Raw genomic sequence first — 11819 nt, forward strand, 5'->3', positions numbered from 1 at the left:
ACTGTTCGGCAAAGTTCAGTCACTTATCTTTGTTCTGCTCACTGTCCAACACTGAATGATGCACAAGGGAGAATCTAACTCATGGTCTGTCATAGCAGCAGAGACAAAGGATCATGAGCAGAAGAAATCAAGCCTACAATCAACTGTGGAATCAACTGTAGAAACTGGCTTTCTGCTTCTAGAGCAGTTTTCATTACTGGTGCAATCTTCACTTTCCTTTTGAAAGCACAGAATCAAAAGTCTGTATTCATAAAAATGATGTGCAGGCACATTATTTTTCACGATGCCAATCTGCTGTTTTTACAACAAGACTATTACATCTTTCTTTTCTAAATGGTCCTTTCTATAATTCTTATCTCTAACAGTATTCATAGCTCTGTTTAATAAGCACACAACAAGTAGTTTAAAACTGCAAAGGTTTATTGCCCAGGATAGCTGATGTGGTGCAGTTAGATTTGTATATATTTTTTGTTACATGGAAATAAAGCAAAACAGTAGAAAACATATAGATAACAGTAACACAAAAGCCCAGCCTAATACCAGCCCTTTATATTCACCAAGTTATACTTAAAGAAGCAGAACATTTGGAAGACAGCTTTTCATGTAATAGCATAGACTGTAGACCAATATTTAAGGTATTTTCTATCCACAGTGTATTTTTTTTCTGTAATAGCAAATTGAAAAAGGCTCTAAGTGGAAAAACAACAAAAAAAAAAGCTTCAGGACTTTAAAACCTCAGCTATCAGTTTATGAGTTGGCAGATACAGTTAATAGGAGAAGGCAAATGACAGTATTTAAAATATACAGAGACCCATTAAAAATCCAACACTAAAAGGAAATGGCAACTGAAAATCAAAATTCACAAACATGACTTCTTGCATTCCCGTATCCTCTACTCCACAAATCTGTGTTCAGGCATTTTACAGCTTTTTCAGACATTGAACACACCCAGAAAAGACTTAAAATTTGTTTTGGACATGCCTTTATTTCCTTGGTTTCAGCAAAGTGGTTTCGCTTGTGCAAGTAACAACAGGACCACAAACTCTATTGCTTTCAGTTAATCAGTTGTTGATTTAGGAAAGGGGATATAGACTAAGCTAGGTGATATTAAAATGCATTCATGTTCCCTCACTTACTAGCGCCCAATAGAGCCACTGCTGAAGGTTGAGTATGAGTAAGAATATGAAGAAGTTGCCGATGCATCAAAACTTCCCCTCCTAGATCCACTGCGTGAACCTGAACGTGAGCCAGAGCGAGAGCCAGAGCGAGAGCCGGGTGCTGAGGAGACATTGTAGGGACTGGATATACCTTTAGACGAAACAGAGGCTGCTTCCAAGAGTTTAAGACCAGTGATATCTTCCACCATTGACCGATTCATTGCATCTTTGTAGGATATTTTCAGTTTGGTCTTGGGGCAGGTCAGTATTTTGGGATAGCTGTTGGTGTCTTGCAATTTCTGGGCAGCGCGACCATCAATCAATGAATTTCGAATGGCTTCTTCAATACTTATTCTTCCACGTACTTCTGGATCCACGAGACCACCGGTGAGGTACTGGAATTCAAGGAACCGCTGCCCAGCCTCATAAGGCAACCATTTTTCCTTGACTGCTTCTGCTGCTGACATCCTCTTGCGTCCGCTCTTTATGCCTTCAAATCCTATGAAGGCCTTTTGGGCTGGTTTGAGCCGCGTGGCCATATCCTGATCAATGATGCCTTGACTGGTAGCTTCCTGAAGGGAGAGCCTTTGGCCCGTGGTAGGGCATATTATGCCCCCTGTGCAGGCTTGGGCTTCAAGTAACCGTTGTCCGGTGATGCTATCCACAATGCCCCGCTGTATAGCTTCTGAAATTGAGATTTTCTCCAAGTTTTCAGTGTCAAATATGGCTGCAATGGGACTGCACTCATCTGGGGTCTCTGAGAATGAACCACTCCTTATCAGCGAGGAAGAACTCCTGACACTCAGGACTGTGGGAGACCGAGTCACCGATTCATGTCGAAACACCTCATCAGTGCCATTACGGCAGGAAATCATGTCTGCAAACTGAGTCAGGCTTAAGCTGCCAGAACGGTATTGATCAAAAAATTTCTTCTCCACCAGACCTTTATCAATAGCATCTTGTATATCATACTGGCTACCTGTTTTCCTATCAACAAGGACTACTCTACTGCTACCATCCGATCCTGTAATAGTTATTTCTTCCCACTCACACTCCTGTTCAGCTAGTTCTGTATAGGTGTCAAAATCTATGAGGCCCTTGCTGTATGCCTCCTGCACTGACATCTCCCTGTTTGTTTCTGGATCTACAATGACAACTCGGCGCTTCCTAAGGGTGTTCTTCTGTGAGGTGTGTACCACCTTCTTCTTCTCCCTCAGGGGCAGAAGACAGAGCCCTGTTGCATCATCCTTTATGCATCTTTCTTTCAGCTGCAAGTAGGTCAAGTTCTCTTCTGTATTAGGATCAAAAAACCCTTTGGTGTCATCGCTTGGATCACTAAGAATCTGGTTGAGCTCCTCATTGAAGTAGCCACGCTTGTAGGCTGTCTCAACTGGCAAGCGGTAGCTTTCTTTTGGGTCAATGATTCCGCCGGTGGCAATCTGGGCCTCCAGCAAGCGAATGCCATGGCCTCTTTCTATGAGCTCTTTGTTCATTGCTTGAAACAGAGAAATGATGTTTCCAGTTTCTGGGTCTTTGTACCCAGTGACGGCTCTTTCAGCAGAGAGAAGCTTCTCTTTAAATTCTATTCCAACAAGACCTCTTTTATAAGCTTCCTCAACAGGCAGCCTCGCGTTGCTGACAGGATCAACTATGAACCCGGTGGCTGCCTGGGCTTCTAGGAGTTCAAGGGCTGTCCCTGGTCTAACCAAGCCTATTTTCATAGCCTGGTAAATGCCAAGTTTCTCTTTAGTAGCCTCATTGTAGATACCTGCAATACAGCTAGAGCCCTGAAGGAAATTGATAATCCTCTCACTCACTTCTTCCACTGTAATTGCACCTCTTTCCAAATCATTCCTTGTTGATTCCTTTATAATTCCAGCCTCAAGAAGAGCATCTGCTGAGACAGGCTGCCTGATTCCTTGGAATGACATACTCCTCTTCTGCACTGGAAGGAGTAGCAAGCCAGTATGTGGCTCAATCCTGCATTTTTCCTTTAGCTGCACGTAAGTGACTGCCTTTTTGGTGCTGGGATCAATGAAGTTCTTTGTGGTACTTTGGCAGTTGTTTAGAATCCTGTACAAATCTTTGTCAATCAATCCACGGGATAAAGCTACATCTTTGGGTAGGAAAACACTGTTAACAGGATCAACAATCCCTCCCACAGCCAGCTGGGCTTCAAGCAGACGCATCCCAGTTTCTCTGTCAATCAAGTTTTTCTTCATGGCTTCAGATAGTGGCACAGTTTTGCCTGAGAAAGGATCTTTAAAACCTGTAACAGCCTTTTCTGCCGTATAGATTTGTTCTCTGTCATCAAAGTCAATCAGATCTCTGGCAATAGCACTGTCCACTGTTAATACCTCATTGCGGTGTGGGTCTATCACTCCTCCTGTTGCTGCCTGGGCTTCCAAGAGCAGGACTGCATTTTCTGCCGTAAGCAGCTGGTTCCGTTTGGCCTCAACAAAGGAGTACTTCTGTCTGGGTAAAACAGATACTCCTGCAATAGCACCTGCCCCTTTCAGAAAGGGTTCAATGTCGGCAGTGACTTCTTCTACTGACCTCTGCCCCTTCAGCAATTTATCCAGAGTGAGTTTGTCTATAAGCTGACACTCATATAGCTGCATTGCTGTAATTTTCTTCCGCAGCCCATTGAACACCAACTTGGAGGCATCAATACAGAAGTCTTCTTCAGTCTGAGTAGATCTGTGGGACCCATATGGGCGTTGTTTAAGTTTCTCGATCTCTCTCTGCAGTCTGAGACGCTCAGATTCCAACTCTGACTGGTTTTTGACAGCAGTCTCTTCCAGTCTGCATCGGTATCTCTCCTCAATCCTTTTAATCTCCATCTGCAGCCTTTCAATCTCACTCCTCAAGGTGTTCTTCTCCCTCTCACTCTTCTCTCTCTCACACTGGATCTTCCTTATGGATTCCTCTGTCCGGGAGTGCTGGCTCTTCCATTGGTTGAGGTCATTCAGGATTTGTTGTTTCTCATTTTCCAGGCGTTGCTTCAAACGAGACTCTGATTCCAGGTTAACTTTCAAACGGTTCAGCTCCTCTTCTAATCTCTGCAGCCTGGCTTTGTCTTGCTCCAAAGCACTCATTTTTATCAGTAAGGTTTCTCTTTCTTGCATAATGTGGTTATACTGATTTTTGGATTCTTGAATCCTATTGGATGCCTAAAATTTTAAACAAGAAATAAAACAAGAGAAGATAGTTAGACTCTCCACTTACAACACCCTTCAGCCTCTCATTTAACCTGCAACGAACTGCCACTGGAAAACATTCCAGTCACAGCAGTACCTTACCCAAGATCATGAATAAAATAAACCAGTGAAGGTACATCTGTCCCTTCAATGAAAGTGTCTTTAGTACCAGAGTCTCCAATCTATTACCTACAATCTTAATTTTCTAGTCATTTAGTTAACTCTTTCTGCCTTCTTAATGCGTCTCACAGTACATGCACAGAGCACTGAAGATTCTTTAAGAATCTGATGCCCAATAGATGTACCCTGGCATAATTCTAACCTAAGTGAATACATATCAGCTAAGGACTGGTCACACATGGATGAAAACGAAATATATGACTCACTTTTTCCTATTAGTTTCAAACAACTTATTGATTTACATTTTAATTCCCTTAATATCTTCATAATATAATATATATACGCACATACACCTTTATACACTAACATCTACATGCACATTCACATGCAGTCCATATTAAACCAAATAAAATGTTATATATTTGTAACACATGCATTATTAATGCTTAGATGTCAGGCAATGCTAAATGTTACTAAAAATTAGTATTAGGTTTTTAAAAATAAAGAAAAACTAAACAACTGACAGAATAGATGAGAATGAGGAAAAAAATATGGAGGGCAAATACAGAAAAAAATAAACACTTTCAAAAGGTGGAAGAATGAAGATGCAAAAATATCTTTTCTTTAGCTAATCTATACTGTCATTTCAAGTTTACGGAACATGGGCTGATAGTGAAATTTAAGTCACTGTTGATGACTTAGGAACAGAAGTCCCAACAGTCAATGAAATTTACGTTTTTGGTATCTTAGCTGGCAGCATCACTTTTAATTCTTAGTCACCACTTTACGCAGCTAAACAGCACTTTGACGGTTTGTTGGTTCTGGGGCTTTTAGCTTGTTTAATCTGTGATATGGCTCAGATCAGGTTCAAAGAACTGCTTTAACCCATTCTGACCAAAATAGACCTGGGAAGCACACAGCCAGCAGAGTACAGCTAAAGCACGGTGGTACTCCATGTATTCTTATTTTCCCTTAGGATAGTTTGGTGAAGACTGTTATATATCCAAGGTTTCCTCCATGCTGAGGGCAAGGCTCAGCTAGGTGAAAAAGACACTTTGAAGTTTCCTAGCACAGTCCTCAGGGAGTAAAGGGGCTAAGAAAGTGGCCAAATCCTGACATTTTTCTTTTAAAAATAACGAGGAGAGTGGCCATAAAAAGAATATTAGTCACAAGTACAGTGAACTTAATCAGCAAGGTGTGAATTAAGTTGGTTCAAATGGACATTGTGATTAATTATATATCTGAGAGACAGTAAAGCTGGGATCAAAATATGTGTGAATACCTCCAGAGCCTGCTTTTGGAATTTTTCAATTTCCTGTCTCAATTTTTCCCTTTCTTTCTGTAAATCATTAATCAACCCCTGAAGTTCCAGGGTTTGCTTGTTGCTTGTCTGAAGCTGATTCTTTAGTTCAGCAATGGCAGAATTTTTCTCATCAACTTCACTTCTGACCATTCTGAGATCATCATACTCCAATCTAACATTTCGCAGCTCTTCCTCCAGTAACAAGTGTTCCTTGGTTAGGTTCTCGGTGAGAGATTGGAGCCTTTCGATTTCGATTTTGCACTCGTTCAAGTTTTTGCTCTTCTCCTCGGAGGTTTTCTGTAAGTGCTCATTTCGCAGGTGAGCCTGCTTTAATTGCTCCTGTTCTTGCACCAACTGACGACGTAAAGTCTCAATATCAGATGTATACTTTCTTATCTCCTCCATGTACCTTTGTTTCTCTCTCACATGACCATCTAATACTTCTCTTTGGTGTCTAAGGTCATCTTCATTTCTCTTCTTTACAATAGACACTTCCTCTATCTGCTGTGTGAGATTAGTTATTTTAACAGATTGCTCTCTCAGAGATCTCCTCATGCCTTCTACTTCCTCTTCCAGTTTCTTCCTCCTGGCTGTCTCTTCCATCACATTCTTATTCTGCCTGCAAAGTTCCTCCTCCAGCTTATGTTTTTGGATCTGCAAGTCTTTTACAGTGCTTTGGAACTTTGCACTTTCTTGATCCCTGCCTTTTTTCTCTTGCAAAACTCTTTCATAGTCAATTTTCAGTCTGGCCAGATCCTGCTCCTGGATCCTCAGCTTGTTAATTGTCTCAGTAGCACTCGTGTTTGCTTTCTGAAGGTCAAACTGAACTCTTTTTAACTGATTGTTCTCATCCTCTAGTTCTTTTCTTTGACTTGTCTCTACATCCAACAACTTTCTCAGCCTTTCAATCTCTTTATTTCTCTCTTTAATGGTCTTAGATGCATCATCAAGTGACTGTTTGTATCGCATGCTTTCGTCAGAGTGCCTTTGAATAACTTGTTTTAGTTCAATCTCCAGCTGCTGTTTCTTCTGAGAAAGCTCTGAGCCAGCTGCCTTTTGCTGCTGAGCATTCTCTTCTATTTTCCGTAGATTATCTGTCGTTTGAGTTATTGTATTCTTCAGCCTCCTAATTTCCTCACACAAATTCCTATTTTCTCTCATAGCATTATCAAGCTGCGTTCTATAATTATTGGTATCCTCTTCCTTTTGCATAGTGACCTGGTGAATTGTGGTCTTTGTGATATTAATCTCAGTTTCATACTTGTTCTTTAAGCTAATAATTTCCTCATCATAACTGTTCCTTACCTTAGCCAACTCATTTTCAAGTTCCCATCGACTTTTAGCTTCTTCCTGAAGCTGAAGCTTTAGCCTTTCCAGCTCCTTAGTTTTATCCTGAATAGTAGCAGCAGCCTCTTCAAGAGCCTGCTTGTATCTTGAGTTGTCTTCACCACGAAGCTGAATGATCTGTTTCAGCTCCAGCTCTAACTGGTGCTTCTGCTGTGACACTTCAGAACTGCAAGCCTTCTGCTGAAGAGCATCTTCCTCTGCCCTCCTCCGCTGATCTGTGGTTTGCAGAATGGCATCGTTCAGCCTCACGATTTCATCCTTAAGGTCTCTGTTTTCTCTTGACAGTCTGTCAACCTGGGCTCTGAGACCTTTTGCATCATCATCTTTCTGTGCAGCTATCTGCTGGATTGTGGTCTTCTTAATATTAATTTCTGTTTCATACTTGTTCTTTAAATTACTCATCTCCTCGCTAAACTGGTTTCTTACCTTAGCCAGCTCATTTTCATACTCCCTCTTCCGTGTGCCTTCGTCCTGCAGGAGAACCCTTAATCTTTCTATCTCGTACTCCTTCTCCTTGATGACCTTCTCAGATTCTAACTTTTGCCAGCCAAGGCTGTCTTTCTCGTTTTGTCTTGTTTTCTGCAGCTGGTCGTAGTCATTCTTTTGTTGCTCATATCTATCCTCCAACAACTTCCTTTTCCTTTTCTCATCTTCAGTCTCATAAGTCAACCTGGTTATTCTGTCATTTAGATCCTTTATTTGGGCATAGCATTTGTCCAGGTTTTGCTTAGCTGAATTTCCATCCATTTCAGCCTGTCTTTTCATCTCCTCCAAACTCATCAGCTTTGCTTTGAGCTGAGATATGTCCATCTGGTACTTCTGCAGATTCTGTTCCAGGAATTTATGCTTGTTGTTTGTCTCTGAATTTGAATCCCTGGCAAGTCTGAGTTCTTCTTCCAGAAGTTCAATTTTGGTGGCTTTCATCTACAAAATGGTAACAAAAGAAAGGGAAAAAAGAAAAAAATGCTCACTTGTGACAACTGTTTCAAAAGTAGCACAATCAACACAATATACACTTGCAAATCTGACAACTTACAAGATGTATATTTTATTTGCTTCAATGATAACTCAAAATCCTTTTTAATTTAAAGTCATCAAGGCAAATTCTGGCAAATCTCTTATTTATTCAGATTTTATTTAGAAACCAACATGATGACTTTCAGAGGGAAACAGTACTTGATGGGCAAGGGAGATGCAATACAGACAGTAAAATCTGGTGTACCAAGAGTTCACCAGCAAAATATTAAACAGCCTCATTTAGAAGCTATTTCATTTTCAAGTAATTTTCATCCTTCATATATGACGTTTCAAATGGGCCTGAATGGAATCCATGCAGCCATTACACCATTTTAAACAACAGATACCAATGAGGTATGTCCTTTTAATGATAAGTTTTCAGCATGGAGATAACTGTATTCTTATTGAGGTCACTCTGCCAGGGGGAGAAAAACATCCTGCGTGTTTTATCAAGCCCCTCTTATTTACCACAAAGGCTAACATTCTCTCTCACACAAGATCTTGGTAGTAACTCTACAAGACACTGTACTCTGAAAAAAAGGTTTCATAAAGCTACTCATATGCCTCATTCATGGGAGGAGTCTCCTATTCAATGATAAAGTTCAGCATTTAGCTTTGTGTATTGTTTAGCACTGCACTAAAGTATAAAGTCTTGGATCAGTGACAGTGCTAACCTGTGACAAAAATAGAAGACAAAGGAAATAAAAGAGGCAGATTACCTTCAGGTCCTCCATGCTCTTTAACATTTCACTTAAGAATTTGTAATAATCTCCAGATCTTGTAAGAAGCTCTATGTAGCGAGCCTGAGCCTCGCTAGCCTTGAAAAGAAAAAGGAAATTATTAGTAGCTTATGCTACAGAGGTAGATATGAACATACCTAGTTCTCAAACTATTTAAAATTCTAATTTACTTGAGAAAACAAGTCATTTGACAATTAAGTAGCTAAGTTTCCTCCTCGCAAATTTGTATGACCCCCAGTATATAAATTCTCTCTTCTGACAGACCCACATCTTTTTCAGTATTACTTTCCCCCAGTGCTTACGTAGTATTAAATCCAAGCCTTCATCTCCTGGTTCTTCATGCTATTCCTGCCTGACAGTCACAGGTAAGGCAAGTTGGACTTTTAAAATAATGGTTAATTCCCAGTTTGAAAGTGACTGAACCACTTGAGGCACAGATCTTACTTTCTCACAATATGTATATAATGGATGTTGGATAGGAATGAGCCAAATTCCTGAGGGTTAATCTACTGTCTAAATGTGCCTAGGTATAATTTTGCAGTGCAGCAACTATTCTGCACTAATTACTTTTGCATATATGCTTAGTAAACATTACCAATGGCAGTGCTAATTATTATATTGCTGGATATGACTCACAACAGCTCACGCAGATGAATAAATGTATTCAAAAGACTGATAGGAAGGAAAGATACCTCTTGCAGAATCAGCACTGCAGGAGACTGAACCACACACTTCTTGATAGGTATGTTGAGCAACGTTTCTAATCCAGAACTGTAGGAAGCAACCTGAAGCTCATAATCCTGTAAAACAGCAGGATAAGGTAAGACCCAGATAGCAACTGCCAAATAACTCCCTGGATCTGGATTTCTCAACATGCAAATAAAGGGTTGGTTCTGTATTTTTTGTTTAAATAGCTACATTCTCCCTTGTTTATCTTTGGCCATGTACAAATGACCTTCTCTCATAAATTAAGGTTCATCAGTTCAAAAATTATTGTGAAGACTTGTGGAAGAGAATAATAAAAGGGAAAATAGAACATATAAATTTTGAAAAAACAGAAAGATATGTGTTTCTGTCAGTTGAAGACCATACTTTATTATCAGTGAAAACTTCAGAGATAATTGACTCCAGTCGCTTTTACATCACTTTTGCTACAACATGTAAAGCAAGATCTTTGTGATAGAAAGGAAGGCTTAACTGGAGAAAGCGTAGATATAAAGATCACAAAGAAATGCAAAGATCGTAAAACCATTCCCTGTACATCTTTTCAGTTTTCATGGCTATTGCCTACCATTCTTCCTGCCAATCTGCACTTGTCTAACCTTCTAGCCCAGATCCTAATCAGATCACATTTCGAAGCAACCCATCTGTTCTCTACTCTTATTTTTAACATGTGAACTGGAAAGGTTGGTGTGGCTAGAAGGAGGATTTGATTCTCCTGAAGAGAAGCATTCATTGGAATCTCCCACATCACCCTGCCATCTTCAGGAGGCAAGTAGAGATTGCTTTTGTTATGTTTTGTATAAATTACTATTTTACTCCAGCAATTTCTTCTTGCAAGCACGCACACACCCCAGAGAGCTAACATTTTGCCTACCACTAGAGTGGAGACAATAGGATGCACCTGACCATGAAAACCACAACCTGTAAAAATGCTGAAATCCAAGTACCTTAATTGCAGCTGAGCACTGATCTGCATGCTTGAGAAGCTCCTCAACTTTGTCTCGCTTCCCACAGATTTCACTGTGCAAGTTCTGTCAAGAAAAAAGTGAGCTGTGAAGCAGTCCCTCAGATTTGCCAGTACACACTGCATCCACAAGATGCCTGCAGCATGAAACCAGAGGCTTAGACTGAAATGAAGTGTAGCCATGCCTCTTCCACATAAGCAGACACACTGTACAGAAGGCTGTTCTTCAAAAGGAACACCTAGCAACTCAACAACTTTCTGAGCTGGGAAGGGAAGATGCATGACTTTAGCTTACAAAAATATACCCAATTTTTATTTTTGTGCTATAATCTGTCCCGTAAGTTGCAACATCTTACAGTTCCTTGACTTAATTTAAAGCTGCTGTGCCAAAGTGTCAGTCATCATGAAGGAGACAAGCATAGTCTTTTTCATAATCCACAGCACAGCTGACAGAAAATAATGAGGGTAATAATATTTCCTCTCTCTTAACTTCCACATATGTGTTGGTTTTTGGTAGCTTGTATATTTTCTAATTCAAAACAGGCCACTGTATTGCTGGCTGCATTGATAGTGGTATTTCCTGACTAGTAAAGCAATTTAACATCCAGTTAACTGAAGACAGCTCAGCCAGGTGTTGCATACCTTCTGATCATGTAGATATCTCATAATAGTGTTGGAGTCACACAGCTTTGTGGACTCAATAGAATCCTGCCTGCGCTTTGCATCACAGATCCATTTGCACAGAGCCTGATATAGATCCCGGTAAGTTTTCAGCTGTTTGATCTGTCTTTCTAAATCCCATGATCTAGGAAAAAAAAACAGAAAACTGTCAAAATGAAAGTGCATTCACTTTTTCTCTCTTTAAACATTTTTCAGAAACAAGACACCCTGATAAATATTGTAATGAACTGAGTAAAACAATATAGAGCTCTAAATGGAAATGTTGAACAAAAATTTCCAGTAATGACTATTGAACTTGCTACAGTTACCCAATAAGAGGTTTTCGTCCCTGACTTTTGTGTGATTGTGCATTACACAGAGGTCGACACTTCCTGACAGTTAAGTGGAGGATGAATTGCAATGCTGCGACATTGCACTGACCTCAGTACACTTGTTTTCAATGTTCACCAAAAAAAGCAGCAACTAGTCAATTTTAATCACTAGGACTAGATTTGGCCTAAAATAAAAACATGGTAGAACATGCCTTCAGTTTAATGAAGTTTTAATTTTTTTTTTTCCCTCTTAGTT

General features: G+C 40.1%; 1 protein-coding gene across 4 annotated transcripts in view; it reads right to left on the reverse strand.

The window, feature by feature from the left end:
- Positions 1–399: 399 nt before the first annotated feature.
- The window catches only part of DSP (desmoplakin), a 37183-nt gene continuing 25763 nt past the window's right edge, over positions 400–11819 (reverse strand). For 2 of the 4 annotated variants that reach the window (XM_010708378.2, XM_010708377.2), the window contains exons 19-24: positions 11214–11376; positions 10555–10638; positions 9577–9684; positions 8864–8962; positions 5760–8051; positions 400–4330 (exon numbers count right to left, since the gene is read on the reverse strand). In XM_010708378.2, the coding sequence (XP_010706680.1) occupies positions 1136–4330; positions 5760–8051; positions 8864–8962; positions 9577–9684; positions 10555–10638; positions 11214–11376 (5941 nt within the window). In that variant the 3' untranslated portion in view covers positions 400–1135. The remainder of the gene's footprint in view (positions 4331–5759; positions 8052–8863; positions 8963–9576; positions 9685–10554; positions 10639–11213; positions 11377–11819) is intronic. The other 2 variants (XM_019613757.1, XM_010708379.2) reach the window with 2 other exon arrangements.

This window comes from Meleagris gallopavo, chromosome 3 (assembly GCF_000146605.3).
Source record: "Meleagris gallopavo isolate NT-WF06-2002-E0010 breed Aviagen turkey brand Nicholas breeding stock chromosome 3, Turkey_5.1, whole genome shotgun sequence".
Lineage (NCBI taxonomy): Eukaryota > Metazoa > Chordata > Aves > Galliformes > Phasianidae > Meleagris > Meleagris gallopavo.